At 38.0% G+C, this 26,688-nt stretch overlaps 1 protein-coding gene across 4 annotated transcripts in view; it reads left to right on the top strand.

The window, feature by feature from the left end:
* Window positions 1-26,688, top strand: part of paplna (papilin a, proteoglycan-like sulfated glycoprotein) — a 176,805-nt gene that overhangs the window by 51,707 nt on the left and 98,410 nt on the right. For all 4 annotated transcript variants that reach the window (XM_039741985.1, XM_039741986.1, XM_039741984.1 and 1 more), the window contains exon 4: window positions 17,269-17,329. In XM_039741985.1, the coding sequence (XP_039597919.1) occupies window positions 17,269-17,329 (61 nt within the window). The remainder of the gene's footprint in view (window positions 1-17,268; window positions 17,330-26,688) is intronic.

The following is a 26,688-nucleotide window of genomic DNA, read 5'->3' as shown; positions in this document are numbered from 1 at the left end:
TGGTTCAACAAGCAGAAGCTGATAAATAATCCTGAGGTACTCCAGTTGTGGGTGGCACAGTGTCTCACAGTGAGGAGGCCAGGTTTTGCTTCTCATGTCCTCCCAGAATTTAGTTGGTATGTCCCTCCCATGTCCACAGTGGTTTTCTACGGGTGCTCCAGTTTCTTCCCACAGTCCAAAGAATTGCAGTTTTGGATGACTGGAGAAGCTTAATTGGCCCTAGTGGGTGGGAGTGTGGAAGTGTGTTTCACCCTGTGAAAGACTGGTGTCCTGTCCAGGAGGTTATTCCTTCCTTGCACCTTGTACTTGCTAGAATAATCTGTAGCCTCTGGTGATCCTGCTCAAGAAATGGTCTGGTGTGCTACTCAAGTTGTGAATATGAATATAAATGTAATGAAGGGAGGCAGGCCTATAGTTCAAATATCTGAGCACGTTCAATTTAAGTTAACAAGAACGTTTTTTCTGGAATTGACCAATGTAACATTATTTTAGTAAAAACACATGCCTTTTGTCTGTTGTGAGCTTACAACTGGATTATGCAACACAAGTAATGGGAGATTTTTTCATGAATGTCTTGATATTGTTTGCGGTTGTCCAGAACTTGTCACCATAGGCTTATATGTTATCAGAAATTATTTTTATTCTGAAAACATGACATTACAATTTTTTCTCAGCAATCACCACAAACTACATGGGATAAGTAACATAAAAAAAACATGTTTGGATGGAGTGTTCCTTTGATATTTAGAACCTGAGGTGAGGAAGACAGTGCTTTATTAATAATCATTTTGCTCTGGTTTATATTTTTGATGTCTCCTCTGTGCATTTCTTTATGTTCTTGTTCTTTTTTGCTCTCTTTTTTGCTAGGAAGAATAAATATTCTATCATTGTATTATTTTTGAGATTGTTTAAAATAATATTTTTTCACGTTACTGCTTCAAAATAATTTTTTGCATTCTTCGGGACCACCATTTTGGGGACTTTTTGTGTATGGCTGCTATGCTTGGATGACCAAATGTGCCTGATATTATCATTGCATCAGTAAAGTTCAGCATCATGTACTTAAAGGTTTTCCAGTATTGTGGATATATTTACAGCTCACTATGTGTGTTTCTCATGTTTGATTTTCTAAAAACTGAATTTTGTGCAAATTACTTGTGCACAATAATACTTGCTCAGTATTGTTTGATCTCCTCATTACAACATTTTGGCTGTGGTTTGTCTCCTGGTCCCTGAATGTGTTGCTCTTGTGGTAATGTATATTTCATGTTCTGGCAGTACATGTATCCTCATTTGTACAATTGAGACCTTGTGGTCTGGTTAGTTTCCAAAGTGCAGTGGTTGAAGATTCAGGGTGCAGTGTTCTTCCTTGCAAAGAGTAAAGCTCTGGATGTGGTGTGGCATGATGGAGTAAGTGGTGAAAACCTAGTGAATGATCTGGCTTTGAATAACAACCTTCATCATTCAGGCAGGTAACAACTACCCTCAAGCTAATTGCTTAGTGGTTTTGTGGCTAGTGGCAAGAAGAAATATGGAAGATTCAGGTATTAGAAAGAATGATGTCTGTGGCCATAGTTAATAATTATTTGTTCTGTTGTACAATAAACTGTGTGTTAGTGTAACAGTTGTGGTAAAGAAAGCCGAGACTGTAAATTATTTTCAAAGCTTTTTATACATGTTTTCAAAGAATATTAATTAATTATACTCTAGTTATACTAATGCAGATAATCTGTTTGGCTATTAGTATTATTTCATATTTTTTACAGTGCATTTAGTTAGATCTTTTTATGACCTGTAGTAATATGTAGTGGGAACTAACAAAATCAAAAAGTAAAAAGTCACCTAGGTTTGTGATTTATTTGATGTGGCAAATAAGCAAACATGCAATGTTCCCATATGAAGTTGTTATTGCCATGCACAGTGAAACTAGCTCAATTGAAATTATTATTAGGACCAGCTATTGAAATGCTTTAGGTAAGAATCAGGCTTGGTTTTAGGACAGCCCTGCCCAATAGACATTTAAAGCATGTTTCATTGTTCAGACAGAGTCATATTGTCCACATGTGGACTGTAGACACATCATCATTTTGTTTTCCAAAGAATCATTTAAATCGGTAAGAATCGTGTTTACAATGTCCGTTAGCTTGGAGGTGGTTACAAATCCCTTTGGGCTACACCAAATGGCAGTAGTAGCCATATTGTTTCAAATATAAAAAAGTCTGGGATGGTAGTTAGTCTTTACAATAGCAGCTATCCCACTAAGTATTTATAAAAATTAATTCAAACTTTTACATGAAGTCATAACGATTCCTAGAATTAAGTCATATACTCTACAGGCCCTTCTCACTTCAACGAATGTTCATGGCTTCATCCTCAGAAGGGTGTACAGTAGGGCAAAATTAAATCAAAGACAAGGTGCCAATGCAGAAACCTTGATATGCTAATAAGAACACCAAAGCCAAGTTAGATATTCCTCAGCCATTCTAGAGCAAAACATTTTAACTAAAGTTGATCCTGTTATGACAGGAGAATAGCTAATAATGCATTCAATAGTAAGGATTAAGAATCTCATACAAGTTGTCAACCATGTTTTTGAAAGTAAGCTGTTGACTCTGAGAATCCTGTCTTCTGATTCTGTTGTGGCTTTGGGTTGGCCGGACCTGATCCTGTTAGAATTTCCTCCAGTTTCCAAGTTTGTTTTGATGATGTAGGACACTAGGTAGGCTTACTGACACCTTGGCTTTCTGTGCAGTTTATGTAATGGAAAGTCCTACACTTTGAAGGCTTGTAATGGTCTATCTGTCTTTCTTTCTTAATTGCCTTTTTATTCCAGCATCACATTTGTGTAAACAGAGGATCTGTAAGTAGTTGACAAAATTTGGGACACCTGTAGAAATTGTTTGCCATCAACTTTCAAGGCTTAAGTACCGTATATACTCATGGATAAGTCAGGACTTGATTTTACAGTATAATTTCTGGTATTTTATAATGTCAGTCGTATAAGTCGAATGTGGAAAACTCATGCTATTGGTCCGAGAGATTATGATATGCTAATACGCACCTGAGAGAGTAACCATGGAGCACACTGCCTCTTTTTTTCTATGTATTGTGCCTACGTGACCACACAGTGATACCCAAACTATTCTGAAGTGACATTTGCACTGATTTGTGTTTTTTGTATCTCACACCCTCATACACCTTTATCGTAAGAGCATCCCTTATTTACAATGGAGCGTTCAATCAGAAGAAAATATGAAGCTGGTTTTAAATTAAAAGTCATTGAAGTAGTGAAAGAAATTGGTAACTGTGCTGCTGCAACAAAATTCGATGTGTCTGAGAAACTGATATGAGGCAAGAAGATGTAAAAAAAAAAAAAAATGTAAGTGTTGCAATTTTTGAACGGGTGTATAAGTCGGGCTCTGATTTTATGACCGATTTTTAACCGACTTATACATGAGTATATATGGTAACTTCCATTGCTGCAAAAAAAACTGTAAGTTGTAAACCAATTACTTACTTCCTGAAAATTGCCTTTTTGTATAATTCTGTAAATAATGTATTTTGTCAGTTTTTTAATCTCTGGCAGTTTACTGCTTATCTTTGTACCATTTCAGGTTAATTACTACACTTGAACTTCTTAGATTTCATTAAAAACTGGAAAATAATATACAACTTGTTTCATGTATAGTGCTCTTCATTCAATGCAGACACAGAGTACAATTCTGAGTTAAAATACAAGTATAGATTATACTAACTACTATATACAGAACTGGTACACATAGAAATACAGATCTGTCAAAACACACAGAAAACAAGGTAGAAACTGATTAAACATAAATGGAAATCATCAGTATCTGTCCATTAACCGATTGATGAAGTATGGCCAGTTGACATATATAAATACATATATAAAAGAATAACCAAAATAACATAAAACACAAAATAGGGATTAATCATTTGTCTGTAATAAAGAGGAGAATAGAGCACCATCTTATGAATTTGAATTCCCATCAATTATTGGTTACAATATGAAAACTATTAACAAATATTCGTCATGGATGGCACGGCATTATTTGTTGAGTAAATGTGGTCAAGGAGGTCTTATATGAGGCTGTAAGTATGTATGTATGTATGTATGTATGTATGTATATATCTCTATATATAATCTTCATTTGGATCTTGATCTTTGTTTGTCCGGGAATGAATTAGAAGAAGAAGCACTAGATGGCAGTAGAGAGACAGATAACACATAGGCATTGCGTTAAGAATCTCCTCCAGGCTTATACTACTGAAGACTGTAGTACTCTCCAGTCACACCTCAAAACACAGACATTCAAACTAAACAAATTGTGCTTTAAATTAACTAAAGAGATCTTCATTTAGATCTTGGTCTTTGTTTGTCCATGAATTCCACGCATGTGTAGCCCACTTTCCAGTTTAGTACGTTGTTGTTACTCACGGATGTAAACAATGTGCCGGAATAACGAAAGGGGTGGTGGACAGTGTTACGCTGGTTAGCTACTGAGGCCTGGTTAGAGAATGAGATTGCTGAAGATAAAAGGTATGTGCCTACATAACATATGAATGAAAGAAAGACAGTGGGTAAAATGAATGGCAACGTAACCGCACGTTCCGGAAATTATCATGGTTACGTTGTAGCCGACGAGTGCTGCGCGTCTCACAGTTGTACCGTGGCTTGCTCACATGTCAGTCAAGTGATCCCTATTTATGCTTTAAAGAGCCTGGATACCTATGTGTCCCCCTTTTTATAACCATTGCTCCGTGTATATTGCCTTACTCTTTGGATTGCCACAAAGCAACCTGCGAGATTGGAGAAAGCTTGAGAAGAGATCATGAGCGGAAACGACAGCGTTGTGAAAACGAGACGGACTGTGAACGGACAGAAGCAGAAATACTCCTACACCACCACATAATTACGATTTGGACAGTGATTCCGAGTAGGCGTTCCTATCGAATCAATATCCAAGGGTTTTCTTTTGTAATTTTGTTTCCCTTATAAAAAAATCATAATGCTGTGCGACAAAGGGCCCAGTTCATGACTGGCAGCCTCGTTTAAACAGGGAGCCCTTCACAGACAACTTTAACACGTGCAACGTAGTTGGGTGCACATGGCTAGTATATATATATATATATATATATATATACACAATGGGATGCAAAAGTTTGGGCAACCTTGTTAATAGTCAATATTTTCCTGTATAAATCGTTGGTTGTTACGATAAAAATGTCAGTTAAATATATATATAGGAGACACACACAGTGATATTTGAGAAGTGAAATGAAGTTTATTGGATTTACAGAAAGTGTGCAATAATTGTTCAAACAAAATCAGGCAGGTGCATAAATTTCGGCACGTTGTCATTTTATTGATTCCAAAACTTTTAGAACTAATTATTGGAACTCAAATTGGCTTGGTAAGCTCAGTGACCCCTGACCTACATACACAGGTGAATCCTATAATGAGAAAGAGTATTTAAGGGGTCAATTGTAAGTTTCCCTCCTCCTTTAATTTTCTCTGAAGAGTAGCAACATGGGGTCACAAAACAACTCTCAAATGACCTGAAGACAAAGATTGTTCACCATCATGGTTTAGGGGAAGGATACAGAAAGCTGTCCCAGAGATTTAAGCTGTCTGTTTCCACAGTTAGGAACATATTGAGGAAATGGAAGACCACAGGCTCAGTTCAAGTTAAGGCTCGAAGTGGCAGACCAAGAAAGATTTCGGATAGACAGAAGCGACGAATGGTGAGAACAGTCAGAGTCAACCCACAGACCAGCACCAAAGACCTACAACATCATCTTGCAGCAGATGGAGTCACTGTGCATCGTTCAACCATTGGCGCACTTTACACAAGGAGATGCTGTATGCGAGAGTGATGCAGAGGAAGCCTTTTCTCTGCCCACAGCACAAACAGAGCCGCTTGAGGTATGCTCAAGCACATTTGGACAAGCCAGCTTCATTTTGGAATAAGGTGCTGTGGACTGATGAAACTAAAATTGAGTTATTTGGGCATAACAAGGGGTGTTATGCATGGAGGAAAAAGAACACAGCATTCCAAGAAAAACACCTGCTACCTACAGTAAAATATGGTGGTGGTTCCATCATGCTGTGTGGCCAGTGCAGGGACTGGGAATCTTGTCAAAGTTGAGGGACGCATGGATTCCACTCAGTATCAGCAGATTCTGGAGACCAATGTCCAGGAATCAGTGACAAAGCTGAAGCTGCGTCGGGGCTGGATCTTTCAACAAGACAACGACCCAAACACTGCTCAAAATCCACTAAGGCATTCATGCAGAGGAACAAGTACAACGTTCTGGAATGGCCATCTCAGTCCCCAGACCTGAATATAATTGAAAATCTGTGGTGTGAGTTAAAGAGAGCTGTCCATGCTCGGAAGCCATCAAACCTGAATGAACTAGAGATGTTTTGTAAAGAGGAATGGTCCAAAATACCTTCAACCACAATCCAGACTCTCATTGGAACCTACAGGAAGCGTTTAGAGGCTGTAATTTCTGCAAAAGGCGGATCTACTAAATATTGACTTCATTTCTTTTTTGTGGTGCCCAAATTTATGCACCTGCCTGATTTTGTTTGAACAATTATTGCACACTTTCTGTAAATCCAATAAACTTCATTTCACTTCTCAAATATCACTGTGTGTGTGTCCTATATGACATATTTAACTGACATTTTTTATCGTAACAACCAACGATTTATACAGGAAAATAATGACTATTAACAAGGTTGCCCAAACTTTTGCATCCCACTGTGTGTGTGTGTGTGTGTGTATATGTATATATATATATATATATATATATATATATATATATATATGCAGTATATACAGAATTGAAAATTAATTTAGAATAAAATTGAGACCCCAAGAATCAAAATCAAATCGCATATTCAGTTTCCCAAAGTTTTTGAACCCTACATTTTATCACTTTACATATTTAAGTTCTAGATAGAGAGCCAGAGAGACGTAGGGATTGCATTGTGGTTTTTGCTTCATTATTTTTATTTTTCAGTATTGTTATAGCTAATTACTCAGTGTATTTTTTTTTTTTTTATAATTAGGAAAATAGGGTGGGTTGTGCAGTGGGTCACAAGTAGGTTGCTGCTCTGACAATCACACTTGCCCCGCTTTGCACTCGGTTCACCAGACCAAGGGGTACCAACTCTGACAGTCATGCTCAAAGCATCAAGGGTTGCAAATGTCTTACATATAAAAGAAAACATAAAAGGTTGAGAAACACAGAGTTAAGGGACACTGTTTTTTCTATTGTGGTTCTTTTAAATAATTAAATATATGGCATGTACAAAGTGGTAATGTTCTTTAAAAAGAGCAACTAAGAACTCTTCCACAGCCACCCTCTGTATTAAATTATTTTTTATTGTTCAGGTCTGTCAGTCAGTCATCATCCAACCTGCTATATCCTAAGACAGGGTCATGAGGGTCTACTGGAGCCAATCCCAGCCAACACAGGGCGCAAGGCAGGAACAAATTCCCGGACAGGGCGCCAGCCCACTGCAGGGCTCACCCACACACATTAGGGACAATTTAAGATTGCTAATGCACCTAACCGGCATCTTTTGGACTGTGGGAGGAAACTGGAGCACCCAGAGGAAACCCAGGCAGACCCGAGAAGCGAACCCAGGTCCACCATTGTGCCACCGTGCCGCCTATTATTAAAGTACAAATCCAGATTGTATTATGGGATATCACCTACTGTTGAATTTTGCTCTGTACTTGTAATATTTCTGTTTTACTATTATATTGTATTGAGGATTACTTGTGTTCTGTTCTGTGTATTGTATTGTATTGACTCCCTTTTTTGATACCCAGTGCACACCCAGCCTACCTGGAAAAGGGTCTCTCTTTGAATTGACTTTCCCAAGGTTTCTTCCATTTTTTCCCTACTAGAGTTTTTTTTCTTGTCTTCTTAGAGAGTCAAGGCTGGGGGTTGTCAAGAGGCAGGGTCTATTAAAGCTTATTGCAGCACTACTTGTGTGATTTTGGGCTATATAAAAATAAACTGTATTATTTGGTTCTTTGTGACAGCAGTCCAGTGAACAGCAAAAGATTAGGTTAATAGTAGTTGTGTTTAACTTCAGTGAGATCAACTCAAGGAAATAATTACTGAATAATTTTAGGACAAGATGAAGAACAGAACAGCACTGCCCAGTATCAGTCTCATTAGTTAATAATTTTACCAGATTTATCCTGATGAATCTCTCTCTCTGTTTCTCTCCCTCTTCTCCATACATGTTTCAGTTATTGCATGTCACTTGCACTGCATCTTTCCTTCCTTGCCACAAATGTACAGTACTTTCTCAGGAAAATTTTACGTGAAATTGTTCAAGTGTAGCCATCCTCCTCCATTTCACCACCCAAGGCAATTGATGTTTTCGGTCTTCCAAATTTGTGTTTCTGTCATTGTGTCCTCATATACTGTATTTAGTATAAAGTGTGCCTGCAGCAGTATCTGTATGTCTGGATTATTATTTGTGTCCTTTTGCCTTGTGGGACTTTGTCTTCTAGTAAGTCCTTAACATCATTCCTAAATCATATTCACATAGTGTCACCAAGAACTTGTAGTCTTTACCCACATTGTATTCCATTTTGCAGCCGTCCTAGTAACTTTTCCATTCAGATGATTAATTTCCCTCTTCAAAGAATGACTGGCCTGTTCAGGTTTGTCAGCTACTTTTTATTTTCGTTATTTTATCTAAATTTAAGGCAGCAGTATACTGACTATGGAACTTTGGATCAGAACTCCTGCCTTGTGCTGTTGCTCGAATATACATTTCTAAATAGCAGTTATCAACTGCTGGCTATAGCATAACACAACATTCTGCAACCCACTTATCCAAGTCAGGGTGTTGGGGGACCAGAACCTATACCAGCAACACAACACAAAAGTCAGAAAACAGTCCACAATAGGCTGAGAGACCCTCATATACAGAATGCACAATAATACCCAGAGTGACTATGGAATCACTATTCCTCTAACCGGAATGTCCTTAGTGAGGTAGGAGAAAAACCTGAATACCCAGAGGAGAAGAAATGTAAAAGAGGAACATGCACACTCCACACAGACTACGACCGGGCACTCCAGCCATATTTTGCTATATAGAAGTTTTTCATACAATCTTGCTTTGTTTTCCTAATGCCGTTATTATGACAAGGTGGGCACTACCCATTTTATTAGGCTTTTTAGTGTCAAGTAAGACATTTAACAGGGATGCTGACAATTGGTTGCACCAAACTTCAGGATCTTAACTCTTATTCCAAACTGAGCAAGGTGTTTTCCTCTGAAGCTGCAGACAAAGGAGAAAAGCACCACACACCATGAACAAAGAACCATGTGCACTCCAACACAAGACGAATACACCACTTGAACTTGGAGCAGCAACAAAAGCAACAACTTCACACAACATCGGACATCATCCTTATGGCGTTGGCATTGTAAAATGTTTATCTGTGCCAAGAGCAAGTTAACAGGCATACTCTTCTGTATTATATTTTTGTCTGTCTCCTCTGTCTGATATCCTCTCTCTTATGTCAGTATATACACAGTTCTATTATTTCTGTAATCCATTTGTTTATCTATAATATTAAAATAAGTGGGTTTCATTTATCTTGATATAAGTCAAAAAGCTTGAGACCACCTCATATAGAGAAAGGTAAGGAAAATAAAGTAGGAGCCTGTGACCGAGTGCAGGAATGACAGATTGCAGAAATAATACAAGTGGGGATACGAACCAGATTGTCTCATTTAATTGAACAAAGTCCAACAAAAAAGTGGCTCTTTCTGTTTGTACGAGTAGCCTTTGGCAGATATAATAACAAGAGTATTTGTCTCTTAGCTACAGAATTTAGGTTCGTTTACTAGAGCTCTGTCTTGCAGGTTTCTCTGATGCAAAAGACACCTCCTTCTGTACAGGGCAGGGCTAAGTGCCCTCAAACGGCATTATGCATGAGGCCCCTGGTGATTTCCCTGAGCTGCGGGAAGAAAGAGAAGAGAATGTTAGCAAAAGCGTCCCCTCTAACCTCGGTGGGTTATCACATACCTCAATCGAACCTGTGAGGAGATCCTCCAACGCACATGTGTGATAGAGAATTTAAATTTCCGGCATTGCTGAAGGCAAAACTTATCATCCCTTCTTTGCTTACATTTTTCTTAATTCATACTAGATCCCTTTCCTGATCCCATTGTGAAGCTGAAATTTGTGTATTTACATACATCTGCTCCCATTTAGGCAACATTTAAAACAATGGTAATTTCCCAGCAGATACCTGACTCTTCTTTTCTTTGCTGCCATGCTTCTGTTTTAGTTTGTCTCCAGTCGGTGGCAGCCATCCACAGGCTATCAAAGCCGAGAAAATCCTAGTACAACAATTAAATCTCCAGTGTACTTTTCACTGTAATCTTACTTTAAGTTCCACCTTTTTTCACTGATGCTTATTTTCATTTTAAGTGTGTTTCCTTTTCCCAGCTACTGTATGTCTATCATTTACCCTCCTACCGTTTCCCCATCGGTATTCTGGTTTTTAAATTTACTTTTGTAGAATTTCATTCATGTTTTCTTGCTTCATTTACCTCTTTGTTCCACTGTCACAAGGTCCTGCATCATTCAGCTCATTCTTGAATTTGTGATCATTTTGAGTTTTTTTTAACAGATTTAGAGTTTATCTGGATCATGTTCACATTATCACTTTGTAAAAAAATTGTTGCTTTTGTCATGGAATAATATAATCTGCTCATGAGTATTGAAATATTTTGTATTTACAAATACTATATCTTCTCCTTTCGTTGATTGCTTTGACAGAATACATTTGCTGTGGTTTTCCAGCCATGTTTGGCTCTTTATTTTTTAACTCCTGTGCGCTCTTGACCCCTTGAACCCTCAGACCACTCATCAGACACCAGGTAAAAGTCCAGAATTATTATTTATTATAATAATAATGTGCACGGAGCACCACTACTCCACAATACTCTAATAATATATCAATAACCTACAATAACAATAAACCTCCACTCCCAGCAGCCCTGTCACCCTTCCTCCCAACTCGGCTCTCTGCTGGGATTTCTCAGAGTCCCTTTTAAAGTCCTTGACCCGGAAATACCTCTGATTCCCCCCCAACCGTCCATGTGATTCCTAGCACTTCCGGGTCAGATCAAAACTCCTCTTTTCTTCAGCCTGGAAGTATATCATTCCTTCTGTTTCCACGATTGTGAATTACTTCTGGGCTATAAGGAAAGTATAAGTCCCAGGGCCTCCCTGCATTGTCCTCGGGGGGGCCCCCATGGTATCCAGCAAGGCTGTGATGAAAGACTCCAAGTTCCATGATGCCCTGCTGGAATTCGGGGCCCTTCCATGTTGCAGGGATGGCTCCATCTGGCGGTTTGGGGGTGTTGGCCGGGATACACTGCCGGCAATCCCTCACACTCCATTTACTTAAACCTTTCAGTTTTAGCTTTTTGATTCTAATAACACCCTATAGACTGTTATTGCCACAGTTATACCATTGAATATCTGAATTCAGTGACCCCCTGTTGGCTCAGGGGCCCATGAACTCCTATTGCACTTCATGACACTACGTTTGTATTGTATATGTTGGTATTTTTGAGGGTTACTGCTTTCATAGCAAAAAATTTTTAATTTGGTGATTTTCGTTCTGTCAGTCATTTTAAATAAACTGCTCTGTATATTCCTCCATTACATTTTCCATTCTCACTGTTTGGATGAAACTTTGTTTCCATTGTCGGAGATGGCTGGGGTGGTGACCTGGCCGGGACGCCCAGGAGGACCGGAGGAGGGCTTGCGCCTTCCCCAGACCATGTGGGGGCGACCACCCTCGTACCTATGGGGGCCACGGGTACAGAGCTTTGAAGCTCAACCCTGTAGGGGCCTGTGGTCACCGCCAGGGGACACCCCTATGCCCTTGGAGCCCTGAACCTCAGCACGGGTGTGGCGGAAGTGCTGGGGGGAAGAGGAGCAGGGACACCCGGAGAGCTTCCAGGGATGCAGCCGGCACTTCTGCCACACTGGGGCATGTCGGTGGAAGATTGCCGGGACACACCTGGAGCACATCCGGGGAAGCATAAAAGGGGCCACGTCCCTCCATTCGATGGCTGGAGTCGGGAGTGTAGAGGATGAAGTCTTAGAGGAGGCAAGGAGGTGGCCTGAAGGAAGAAGGCATTTGTGTTGTGGCCAGGACTTTTGGGGTTGTTGAGCACTGTACAGCATGTATAATAAATATGTTGTGGGTGACATGAACATATGCGCCTGCCTTTGTCCGAGCCAAGCTCCACACCATGTTTCAACTCCTGGCTGGCCACAGTTTTTTTTATCTGCTCACTCTAGTTGCTGCATTGATGATGGTGGGTGCTTAATCGTCAAGCAGAAGCACTTCCATAGTTTGGATTGTTTTCTTTGCCCATGCTTCTTCAGTCTGACATCACTAAATGCTGATACATTTGTCACTGCTTTCCAAGTTCATGTGCCCAGTACAACTTTTGAAGTCAGCTATTTCTGTTCCACCTCACATAGACATATTAGAGTTTATTTATTTACAGTTATGATGCACTGCATGATAACATGCAGTGAATACACTTGACTTGAGCATTCCTAGTTTTCATCCTCTTTCTCTGTACGTTTAGCATTCGTTTGCTCAGAGGTTGATGTACTTGGTGCTTCCCGAGCAGCTCTTCTTTTCTTCCACCCTATTGGCCCGCTTTTTCTCTTCTTTCGTCGGCATCTTTTCGCATTAAAACTGATTAAGTCAGTGTTTGTGTTGAAATTACTTAGTACGTTTTTTAATTTTTCACTTGAGCTGGCACTTAAGTTTTCAATCTGCCTCAAGAATGATTTAAGATATGAAGAGGTAGGGGAAGTGACGGCGAAGGTGGTAGGGATGAGAACGGTGCTGGTACGCATATGCCACACAGCCCCCCTGCTGGCTGCTGCTGAGAGTTGATTCTAGAATAAAATAAAATATAAATAAAAAGAGGAATAACCTTGGAGATCAATCATCACCCCGAAAGCGGTTAGTAGACGGCACATAATATATGTGTACCAAATTTGAGGTCAATAGGTCAAACGGTTTGCGAGCTACAGGTGATTTAAAATCCTGGACAGACAAACAGACAGCCATAGTAATGAATTATATATAAAGTTTTATTTTTTACACTGTTTACTTTGTGTATTAAATAAAAGCTACATTCTGCACTCCATCATCTGTTGGTGCCTTAACTTCGCAAATACTTTCTGCAAAATTTTTCGGTGTTTTGCTTTATATGCTTCATTGCATCATCCTTGGGTAACCTTCTAAATATGAAAGGATGACAACTAAATGGCAGAAAAAGCTACAAGTTTATCTTTCCTAAATTTTCATTGGGTAGGCACTAAGCACACCCCACCCACTCAAAGCCACGCCCCACTCATTTAGCTTAATTGTGTTTAAGAAGGTTTGTGTGAATTGAATTGGTGTCATGAAATAGAGCTGAATGTTAGTGCACTAATCAGACCCTAAGGTCCTGGCCTGGTAGCAATCTATGTGTAGTGTGCAGGACTGTAATGAGGTGCATTACATTAGAATTTGCTCACCATTTTTGTTTCTAAAATTTGGGCTTGGCCATCAGTGCATGGTTGTGGAAAGATTTTACATCTTTTTTCATTTGAAAGAATATTTTTTTGCTACTTTTCCGCTGCATGACAGCGCACCACTAAATTAATTTATAAACCCCATGACTCTGCATGGAATAAGCGAGTTTGAAAATATGGTTAGCAAGATAGTTTAATTTATGATATAGTAATGTGCTCTTCTATATTATTCAGAGACCCATTATGTGACCTTCCACTTCATAAATGCAGAGTGTTTCATATGTTTCAGTGATCATTTCTCCTGTTCGCTATTGATTGGCTACTCAGTTTTTGCTCTCCATGGCCACTGAAACTCCTGTTTATTTAATCAATCCATTCCTACTCTTCACTTAAATATTTTAGTGATTAACATAGTCATGTTGGTTTTGGAGTTTTTTTTGTTAGATTTTAGATATATTGTCTTTATTTTTTATTTATTTCTATCTGTTCACTTACCTTTTATCTATCTGTCTTTCCATCTTTCCATATTTCTAGTACAGTGTTGTTCTTTACCTGTTTTACACCTGTCCTCTGTTTTATGTGTACACCGCAGGCAGAGTTATTTCATGCCACTGTATGCTGCAATATGGCGTATGGATGGTATGAAAATAAAGACTCGAGTTGATTTACTTAATGTTCTCTTACATTTTCAACAATCGCAAACCTTCTAAATTTAATTTAGGGGTTGCGTAAGTAAGACTCTATTCTGACAACATCATGTGTAAGGTAGGAGCCACTCAATGCAGTTTCTAAAGTTTCCACACTTACAGGCCCTCTTCTGCATGTCTTTTGGGAAGTGGAAGGTTGACCAAAGTTCTTTTTTTGAAAACTACCATTGACATTTGGAAGGCATTTAATATTCACACATACAGTAGACAGATGGGGGACTTAAACCTAGGATGCTGAATCTGTTAGGTGATTCATAAGGTTAATTTTAAATGTATCTGATGAGTGACATACATGTTTGTCCTCTGTCATTTTTTTCAAAGGTTCAGAACATTTATCCAGAAGATATATAATTCACCAAGCTGACTTAAATTCACTTTTAGAAATGTTTGTGTTTTTCTCTGTCAGTAGGTCCATTTCTTCCACTATCTCCATTCCTAGACTTCAGGTCTCTCTTGTGCATTTTATTCAGTCCATAATTAGATTCTAGTAACGTTCGTTATTCCTAATTGTCAGTTTAGAAGGCTTATTCTACCTTAACTATGATTTAATTTTATGTTTCATTCTTTTACGATAGTTTCATTCTCTGTTTTCATAAAGTTTCAAATGATGTAAAGGTATATAATAGTTCTTTTGCCTCATATTCATCATAATTAAGTATAAACATTTACAGTCTCCAGTTTTTTATTACTCATTCCTAATCTCCTGCAAGATGTTATGGAAGGTCTCAATTCAGAAGTCCCAGTATTTAGCTGATCAGCAGTTGTTGTAGAAGTCTCTGGAAACAATAAACTTTCTTCTGGCACAGTCCAAGAAGTGCTGACTGATAAGAATAAGAGTGCAAGCAAGAATGTATGATAAAAAGGAAAAAGCAAAGAATGTAAAAATAATAATAATAATAGAAATTAAGTACATATTGTATATGAAAGAATAATTCATTATTAGAAAAACTGCTTAGTAAAAGTCCTATAGAAACTTTGCCTTTTCAATTGTAACAACTAAGTTATTAGTTAACCTACCAAAGTGAATTGTCTAAATGATCTATCCAGCCATAGTACCTTTTAGCATGCACCACTCAGTTACAATAAGCGTGCTGTGTAAAGTTTTATCGATCTTTCCATTTTCTAACTGTCTAATCCAGTCAAGTGCCATAGGGGGCATTGGTTGCAATGGTGAATCTAAGCCTAAAAAGGGTCTCAGTCTGTTGCCAGATACACTAATGTTCCCTATTGTGGCCATTATAAAATACAATGCTGCTTCAAACTCAAGATGAAAGGCAGCAAAGTTCTTGCAAAACCAGTAATTAATAATAATACTAGATAGATAGATAGATAGAACAAACTTTATTTCTTCCCAGGTGAAATACCCAATTGATGGCACCTGTTAAATTTTCACAGAGGGTAGACTTGTGAATTCATTTACAAAGTCCAAAGGAGTACACAGAACATTAGGTTATATAGTGCCTTGATGTGTGGAATACAAGTCACAGGAGGTTCTGCTCAAGCTTTATAACACAGTGGTGAGGCCTCATCTGGAGTCCTGTGTGACACAGCAGCACTAGAAAAGGTCCAGAGAAGAGCAACTAGACTGATTCCAGGGCTACAGGGGATGAGTTATGAAAAAAGATTAAAAAAGCTGAGTCTTTACAGTTTAAGACAAAGAAGATTAAGAGGTGACATGATTGAAGTGTTTAAAATTATGAAGGCAATTAGTCCAGTGGATTGAGACAGAGTCTTTAAAATGAGTTCAACAAGAACACGGGGACACTGTTAGAAATATGTTAAGGGTAAATTTTACCCAAACATTTCTTTTTTTTTTTTACACAGAGAACCATAGACACATGGAATAAATATCCAAGTAGTATGGTCGACAATAGGACTTTAGGGTCTTTCAAAACTCAACTTGATGTTATTTTAGAAAAATTTCGTAGATAGGACTGTTGAGCTTTGTTGGGCTGAATGGACTGTTCTTGTTCTAGGTTGTTCTAATGTTCTAATAACTGGATCTACAGATTATGTAAAAAATAAATAAATCTTAGAAAGAAAAAATACAATTGAAGACACCGCCTTAACCAAGTAACAGAGTACTTTTTTCACCAAGACTGGGCTTTAGTTGGGTAAAGTATGTTTTCGCTTATTGAAACTTATTTTTAAGCTCCCGACATTTCCTTTCAGACAGCCCTGTGTGTGACTCATGTACAGCCTGCAGTGGTGTCAGACTGTTGGTCAAATGCCACCAGCAGGTTTATATTGGATTCAGTGCTGCGTTTTTTGACTGTTGTTGTGGCGGCTGCATTACAACTAACAGATGAGGCAAACTGGAATTGCTTAGCCTGCTCCTTTATGGAATCGATAAAAGCCAAGGAAAAGAATCTCGTTTTAGTACATACTGAGCAGTAGTTGTACTGTATCTTTGTTTCATCTTGCCTTCACAGTACAATATTTGCCTCAAGGTATGGAAATTTGGGTGGCTACGCCCTCCACACCTAGTTTTATTTCAAGCTAAATGAATAAAAGAGAAGGCTTTATAAGCTGCCTTCAGAGTATCCAGCTATGCAGAGCACTTTTCTATGATTATTTTTTACAGAAATATTTTTTTGTTTATGTTTTTTTTTTTTTTTTCCTGTTAAAGCTCCCTTTTTTCTATGGAATGTGGTGTTATGATTAAAGATCAGACCTACTGTGGTTTGACCGTTCAGTTGTTGCTTCAGACTATACTTCATGAGTTTTCATGTTACAGATCTTTTGGGACATCTATTGTTTTAAAAGTCATAGGTAAAACACATTGTTTTTTGATAAATAACAGGGATTTGATGCTAACACCTAACCTATCCTATCAATTTTTTTTTATCATTACTCAGATCACTAATCATGGTGTAATTAGGCGTTTATTTGCCATTGCTTAATGATGTCTATCTCTGTATCTTACAGGACAGATGGAGGGTCGAGCTGTGTGGGTCCTGCCAGAAACTTTCGCACCTGCAACATTCAGGTGAAAGTCCAGCTCATTCATTAAAGTGTTTACCATATGTATTAATGTAAATCTGGTATGATACGGCATTAGTAAGCTTTCTAGATATAAGCTGCAAAATTGTTGATATTGACTTCTAGCAATGGGGAAAGAAAAACATTCTATCACCATCTTTATATACCATTATACAGTATATAAGCAATTATTTTTCATTTTTTATTACGTGATTGTGAATGCCTGACTTCTCCTGTGACATGCTATCTATACACTAAAAAAAAATGTCCCTAAAACTTTACCAAATGTTTAAGCCCTTTATTGCACCTTCACAAAAGCCCAAACAAAGCTGCTCTTTGAATTTGATGGTAACTTTCGTAATGGCGTATTCATTTTCCAGCAATTCTTTCATTCTTATCCAAAAAGAGATTCTTAAATAGGTTTTCAACTGTCAGTCATTCCAGCTACTTTAGACACCCCCTATCAAAGTTATACACTTAGCTGCGACATCAAGGGACATACACTAGGCCTTGGTAAGAGTAACTGAGCACTGCACTTTCTGCAGCACAGCGCTTGGGAAAAGCTGTGGTGTTACTCATTTTTAAAATAATGTCTTTTATCTTTCTCAGCAGTACAAAAAAGAACCCACACAATCTATTATATTATTTGTTTCTTAGTATAAATGCACTAAACACTAAAAACAATGCAATATTTCACTTCATTGCACATTCGTTACAATGAAAAATGTTTTTATTAAATCAAAGGTTTTGTTTTGTAATTCCCAGCAATGGAGCTTTAAATGAAATGTTTTTGATTTGGGAAAAGAGTAATGTGACTGCTTGCATTATAATAGCAACTTTTTCTTGCTCAGTGCATTAACATGTTTTTTTTTAATAGGAATTAATAATAACTTTTTATCGTAAAAGCTACTTTATTTTAAGGAATACTGCTTCATAATTCTCTTCAAGTATTCCATTATATTTAGCAGTAAATATGAAAGTTAATAGATATTTGTCAAGTTTAGTTTTTGCTTTAATTTTACAACTAGCTGTGCTGTCTAAGATGGACTGAAATCGAAGTAGTCAACGTGGGCCTCAGTGTTAACGTTTGCAGCGAACCATCTACTGGAATGTATTTTGTAACACATGTACTATAGTAATAAAATGTTTTTCATTTGTCATTCCAATAGATGGCTCATCACAAACATTTGTAGCTATAAAATGCATTAATACAGATGTTTGTAATATGCCATCAGTTGAAGTGACAAATGCAAAGCATGTGTCTCTGTTATGTGCCATTTGGTATGGTATTTGTAAAAGCAGTGTCAATGTTTGTGACAAATGCAATGCATTTTATTCCTACAAATGTTTGTGAAGCACCGTCACACACAGCTACACAGACACATGGACATCTATCCTTTTATTAAGGCGGATCAGTCAATAAAAAATAAGTTAGCAGAAATAACAGTTACAGTAATATGCAGAAAGTTTCAGTATCTAAAAACTAATTTATTTCACTGATTTATTATTTATTTTGCTGAAAATGGAAAAGAAAATGAAAATCATGTAAACACCACTAGAAAGAGCAGTTTTTAAAAATACTTTTGTTGGAATAGTATTATAAAGAACTTTGATTAGAACTTGCTTTTTTTGTTTCAATCATTCTTTAACAAACTCTTGACAGCTTTGAGGGCTACCATGTCTCAGTACTTTTATTAGCTATACGTGAGAGTTCAGCCTCCAAAACCCTTAATGCCTCACTGTCTTGTTACACTAACCATTCAAACTTGGCAGTGGGCCTTCTAAGTTTATGAAACTGTGGACTGAGCTGCTGCATCTGCTCCTTTCTATAAGTGTAAGCCACCACAACAATCCTTTCTGACACATACAATTTTACAAAGGATGATCTCTTACACATTAGGAATATATTTTATGGAATTTTCAGACTGCCTGGCATGTAATACTTGAAATACAAGACTATTCAAAATGAAAGAGCAGATTTAAAAATGTTTTTTCAAAGAAACTGTATAAGACAGAAACACATTCCTCACATCACTGAATAGAGGAAAGTTCAAAGTTTAAAAGCTCACCTAAAAGTACCAGTGAATGCCACCGAGCACTGACTTCATTTTCATGCAAGATGGCGCCCCACCTCATTTCCACTTGGAGATCTGGCGTTACCTGAACGACACCATTCCAGGACGATGAATTGGAAGAGGTGGACAACAAGATCTTGCTCATTGTCTATGGCCTCCCAGGTTTCCAGACCTTACCCCCTGTGATTTTTATCTATGGGGCTACATTAAAAATGAGTGTTTGTTCCACCTATGCCTGCTAATCTTCAAGATTTGTGACATTGAATTGAGGAAGCTGTGAATTCAGTAACTAGGGACCAGTTGACTCTTTTGTGGCAAGAAATGGTCTACTGTTCTGATATTTGTCGTGATACATGTGGTGCTCATGTTGAGTGCATGCAACCTCAAGGACCATAGGACCAAGCTTTAAACTTTCCTCTATCCAGTGATGTGTGGAAGGTGTTTCTGTCTTATACAGTTTGTTTCAAATACATTTTTTACATCTGCTCTTTCATTTTGAATAGCCCTGTATATAAAACCAAGGAATATGTCAGAAGAAAGCTGGAGTGGGAGAGGATTGAACAAGAGCTCTTTTTGAATTGCTTCTTCCTTAACCACATAACTACAAATTGTATAAAAAGTATTCACCTCCTTGGATGTTTCATATTTTATTGTTATAGATCCATCCATCCATTCATTATCCAACCCACTATATCCTAACTACAGGGTCACAGGGGTCTGCTGGAGCCAATCCCAGCCAACACTGTGCGCAAGGCAGGAAACAAACCCCGGGCAGGGCACCAGCCCACCGCAGTATTGTTATAGATACAACACTGAAATTCATTGGACTTTTTTTTTTTTGATACCAGTCAACAGAAAATGACTCTTCAATGATAACGCAAAAACAGATCAATGTAAAGTGATCTAAATTAATTAAAAATACAAAACACAAAATAATTGATTGCATAAGTAATTAGTAGATGCAAATTTAGTATTCATGACAGCCTTGAGTCTGTGTGCGCAATTCTCTTTGTCGGCTTTGCACATCTCAACTTTGCCATTTTTCCCCATTCTTCTTCGTCAAACTGCTCAAACTCCGTTGGGCTACATGAAGATTGTGAGTGAATAGCCTTTGTTAAGTCTAGCCATAAATTCTCAATTGCATTGATATCTGGACTGTGACTCGGTCTCTCCAGGGCATTCACTTTGTTGTTTTTAAGCCATTCCTGTACAACATTAGCTTTATGCTTGGGGTCAGTGTCTTGCTGGAAAACAAATCTCCAAAGGCGTAGGACTTTTGCATACTGCATCAGCTTTTCCTTCAGGATCTACCTGTATTTTGCTGCATATATTTTACTGTCTAACTTCACAAGCCTGCCACATCCTATGGCAGAGAAGAATCCCAACTGCATGAAGCTGCCGCCTCCTTGGTTCACGGTGAGTGTGTTTAAGTTTAGGTTAAAGTATGGCTTAACCAAACCTGAAATTTAGTCTGATGACCATAAAAGCTCAGTTTTGGTCCAATCAGATGATAGAACATTCTTCCAACTGACTTCAGTGACTACCCTGTGCCTTCTGGTAAACACTCTGTATTTCATTAACACTGACTTTCTATTTGTGACTCTACAATAAACCTGCGACTAGAGAAGCACTGGAGTAGAAGTCCAGTCTCAATTGCAGTTGCTTGTTACTCTTTCCGAGTTCTCGTAGGACTATTGGTGGCCCATTTCAATAGTCATATTCTTGCCCAATCATTTTGTTTCTGTGGACTGTCTGCTCTAGTTAGGTATATAGCTGTGCCATGCTCTTTCTGTTTCTTAATGACTGATTTGAACTGGATTCTAAAGGGATATCCAGTGAATTGGATATTTTCTTCACTCCATCTCCCGACTTGTGCTTTTCAATACCCTTTTCATTGAGTTGCTTGGAGTATTCTTTTGTCTTCATTGTGTAAGTTAGGCCACTACACTGACTTGCCTCAAGTTGCACCTTCCACATAAAGGAACATTTTTACTACAGTCAATTGAAACCCCAGGCAGATGACCTCAATTTAACTGATTACTGTCTGTGAATACTTATGCAGTCATTTTGTTATGTTTTAAATTTATAAATAATTTTCAGAGATGTTTTTTTTTTTACTTTGACAGTAGAGTGTCTTTTTTGCTGATAAGTATCAAAAAGCCAAATTAATTCAAGTGTGATTCAATGTCATGTAACCATAAAATGTGAAAACTTCCAAAGGCTGAATACTTACATTTTGAAATATTACTAGTTACAGCGTCTGGAATATGAACAGTTAAAAGTAAACACAAAAAAATACGACTCTTTACTAAAACTTAAGTAACAAATGAAAGAGATGAGACATGCCTATAATTATGAACAAATGTGAATTGCTAAAAAATGAATCATTTTAAAAGTTATAATGTCAAAGGTCTCTGTGAAGAATTGAAAAGAAAAAAAATGCTGCATTACATTTTAGTCCACTAGAGATGGATAAAGCCTTTCTTCAGGGGACTCAGCTGAATGTGGCCGGTAGCAACACCACCTGCACTTCAGAAGAGGTCATCCACCTGAAGCTAAACCTGTTCAGGATGGGGGACCACCCAGGAAAAGCTTTGGTTGCTTCTGAAAAAGGTGCCGGTGAGGCTAGCAGGGGGTGTTTACCCTGTGATCTGAATGTAGATCTAAATGCCCCAGTGCAGTGACGGGACACTGTACTGTAAAAATTACTCTTTCCTTTGAATGAGATGTCAAATTGAGGTCCTGACTCTCTGTGGTCAGAAAAGACCCCTGGGCATCTTTTGAAAAGTACAGGGTGTTTCCTAATGTCCTAGCTAAACAGGTCACCACAGCTCCCTAATCATCCCCTGTCCCTAACTGGCTAACTATTGCTCTCACCACTTCACCTCCTAACAGGTAATATTTGGTGACTGTACTGGTGCAATAATGGCTGCTGTTGCATCATGTGACATTGATGGTACACTTTGGTGGTGATTGAAGTGTCTCCATACTGTCTATGTAAAGTACTTTGAGTAATGAGTAAAGCACTCTATAAATGTACTTAATTATTTGGACTAACCTGACTTAATAAGAGAATGGGGTAGATGAGAATTTCTTTCTAATTATGGCAGTAAATCTAAAGGAGTGAGAAGGAATTTGAAGGGTGCTATACTGCAGTAAAAAGGAAAACTGAAGAAAACTAAATTAATCCTGGTGAACATATACAGTGCTCCCCATAATATCTGGGAAAAAGACACATTTTCCATTCATTTACTTACCCCTCTGCTCCACAGTTTAAAATCACAAATCAAACGATTCAGACACTGTGATTAATGTGCACATTGCAGACATTTGTTTAAGGGGATTTGCATACATTTCAGTAACACTGTATAGAAATGACAATGCTTTTTATAAATAAATAAAATGCTAGCCCATAAATTAGGGTAAGGTTCTTAAGACCTCAATAAAATCAATCAATGGAGTCGCAGGAGTATGACACTACCTAATGTTCAACTCTACTAATTGGTTGTGAATTTATGTATTAAGAGACTTTGTGGGCCATCAGAAAGAACTGAAGTTGTATCAGCTTAATTAGCCATAGGAAAAAAAAACCCTCCTCAAACATTTTTTCATGTTTTATTCAGTGCACCTATCACCACTAATTGCTGGAGATTAAGCTGTAATCTGATGGGTCAGCACTCGCTCAGAATGTGGTGCCAAAGCCGGAGATATTTTAAGGCTGATATATTATTGTCAGCTGCACCATTCATAGACAGTTACATTTCCCCCCATTCCAATACTACGTATATAATCTTTAGCACATGCAAGGAGCTGCATATTGGGACCTTTAGAATTTTTTAATTGACTATGTCTTTGCCATCCTTTGAACAAGTCAGTCTTGGGTATAACCTGTCTCCACTGCATTTCTTTTACTTCATGAAAGTTTAAGATTTAGGTAAAAGAAACATATCCATTTCTCTTAATTTTGGCCTAATGGCTGCTTTTCAAACTATTCTATCTGAAAGTTTGATGATGCAGGCAGTAACACTATCAGATTTTTCAAAATAGTATACTTCTAGGTGGGGACCTTTTAATATGAAACTCAGACAATGAACAGGACCCTCTTATTGCCAGAGTTTTCCCCACTTCAATTTGCATGAATTTAGCTCAGATTATTCAAAGTGTCCTGGGTAAAGAATGTAATGTAATTGTGAACAATTCTGTTAGACATGTGCCTCACTGGAGCATATGTTTTGGGAATGTGCTATGCTTAAATCTTATTGAAAAATAAAATCATATGCCCTAAGGCAAGACGAGGACCAAAAAATGAAATGTTTGTCAAACCAGAAATGAGTTAAAACTGTAAAGACCAAACTTTAAACAGAAAAGCCTAATCATAAATAAGAAATCAAAGTCAGAGAGAGAAAAATGGTAGAACTGGAAACAAGAGAAAGAATACAAGTTTCGTTTGATACTGAATTAATTTTTGCACAGGATTTAAAGGGTTGTGCTCATGACACAAGGCCATGTGCAAGAAAAAGAAGTCTAAATTCCCATATAAAATAATATTCTAAAAAATATTTCAAGAAAGAAAAAAAATATTTTTGTTATGTTATGAATTGGCTATTTTAGGCAACAGAAAATGAATGTTTTTGGGATTGTGAGAAAACATTTTGGCATTGCATTTAGTGAAGGACCCTTTTGATTTTTGGTAATTAGGTTTTCTTTTTGACTTTAACCTTTGTTTTTGACGCCATGCATGAATTTTTCCCTCTCATCAGCTGGTCTATTTTCATTTCTCATTTTCTTAAAGGCAGAATACTCAGTATCACAATAATTCCTAACCCTTGCCTTTTGGATAGGAGATCACTGAGTTGTACATCCATTTTCCAAACCTGCTTTATCCTAAACCAGGTTGTGGGAGAGCCAGAGCCTATCCCAGCAATTTTACCACACTACACAGGAACAAAGGACACCAGGCCATTGCAGTGTGAACACACAAGCACACACACACACACACACACACTTATTAGGGTCAATTTAACGCTGCCAGTCCACCTAATCTGTAGGTCTTTGGATGTGGGAGTAACCCACACAGACACGGGGAGAACATGCCAAATCCACACAAGGAGGACATGAGGTGTGAACCCTGGTTTCCTTACTATGAGGCAATAAATAATATAATATAATAAATAGTCTATTAAGGTTAGTTACACTACATTGCTAGTACATTGCCTTATTTCAAAACCACCATCATTATGCTGAATCATGTGGTGCTGAAGAAGTCCTCTGCCTCTTGCTTCAATGACTATAGTTCTATAGCACTCACATCTGTTATCATGAAGTGCTTCCAGAGGCTAGTCTTGGGCCACTTGAAAGCCAGACTTCCCACATCACATAACTCTCTCATGTTTTCCTATCGCCCAAACCGTTCCAGTGAGGATGCCATATCAATGAATTTTCATCTGGCTCTGTCCCATTTGGACAAAAGAGGATGGTTTTCATTGACTTCAGTTCAGCCTTTAACAGCATAATCCCTCAGAAGCTCATAGTTAAGTTGGGTCTGCTAGACTACAACACTTCCAAATGCAACTGGGTCCTGGACTTTCTGATAGGGTCACCCCAGGCAGTCCACTTTGGAAACACTATCTCCAGTGCCATCACACTGAACACTCGTGCCCCCAAGACTGTGTACTCAGCCCACTTCTGTTCGCTCTGCTGACTCACAACTGTACACCTGCAAACCGCTTTAACACTAGCTTTGCAGATAATACAATGGGGCTTGGACTCATCAACCATGTAAATGAGTCAGCTTACAGAATGGACATATGACGGTTGGGCAGCCTGGTGCAAGGTCAACAATCTGTTCCTTAATGTGGACAAGATGAAAGAGATGATTGTTGATTTCAGGATGATCCATGGTGTCCACACCCCACTGCACATCAAGAGCTCTGTTGTGCAACTGGTCAAGAGCACCACATTCCTTGGTGTGCACCTGGCAGCTGACCTCCATAGCTAAGAAAGCACACAAATATCTTTATTTCCTTCAGTGGCCGTAGATGGCAAGATTACCTCACCCTTTTCTCACCATATTCTACATGGGCACCATTAAGAGTGTTCTAACCAACTGTATCCCAGTCTGGTTTGGGAACTGCAGTGTCTCTCATCATAAGGTCCTGCAGTGGATAATGTACAGTACATTGTAAAGCTTTGTATCCGTAAAGCTTACAGCATTATAAAGGACCTCTCCCATCCCTCCGACATTCTCTTTGTCTGATTTCCATTTGGCAGAAGGTACTGTAGTATCCAAATCAATTCTGCTGGGTTCTGCAACAGCTTCTACCCTTTGGTGGTCCAGATTCTGATCTCTGTGCCCCCGCCCTCAGAACTGCTCCTAGTAGCTTATTTATATGCAGTACATTTGTTACTTAAACAAGATTGTCTGAGCAGCAACTGGCAGCTAAAACATTATACAATACACTTCATGAACCGCCATGTTCCACTACCCTTATAAGCAACAGCAACTTGCCATCTACCAGAGTGAGCCCGTGACCCAAAGGTTGAGAAACACTGCATTATACAAATTTGCTAAGCACATTAACTACTTCTGTGTACAGAGTCTGTAAAATATATGCTTATACTCTTATTGTCCCAGGGACAAATATTATTATTAAAATACAGAATTCAACTTTTTATGCCTTACTTAAAATTTCAAATACAAAACTCCCTCTGTATCTGAATCTATTACATGCTGTACTGTGCAGAGTTTAATTTACATTTATTAATTAATCAGTGGTCAGGGTTTACCTGTATTTTAGTGGAGCAATGTATAAACTCTGTCTAAGAGTATGGTATTCCTTAGTCTCAAGAATTAATTACTATTTCCGGACTTAGAAAGCATTGTTTTTATACATCAGTATATTGTGCTTGAGGATTCTAATTTTTAATATAATCTAGAAGGATTTAAAATCAAATATGCTTGTTAGTTCAGTTGGTAATATTACAGAAATACTCCTCCTAAAAATGACATTTTTTTTTCTCTTACCCTGTTTTGTTTGTAATAATGGCTGAGAAAAAGTTTTAAACTCTTGTTTTCGTGCAGAACAGATTTAATAAAGTTTCTGATACAATATAAGTCTATGATGACCAACACTGAACAAACAACAAACAATATCAAAGCTTCTATGAAAAAAATCTCCATTTACTTGTTTTACTGAATTCATATGTCAGAAAGCCAGCTACATACTCATAACATCCCAAACACATGTATTTTTTCTAAAATATTATAAAATAAACCACCACTGGAAAATCC

This window comes from Polypterus senegalus, chromosome 18, assembly GCF_016835505.1.
Source record: "Polypterus senegalus isolate Bchr_013 chromosome 18, ASM1683550v1, whole genome shotgun sequence".
NCBI classification, from domain to species: domain Eukaryota; kingdom Metazoa; phylum Chordata; class Cladistia; order Polypteriformes; family Polypteridae; genus Polypterus; species Polypterus senegalus.
The sequence above is the reverse complement of the archived record's forward strand: the minus strand, read 5'-3'. Positions and strand labels throughout refer to the sequence as shown.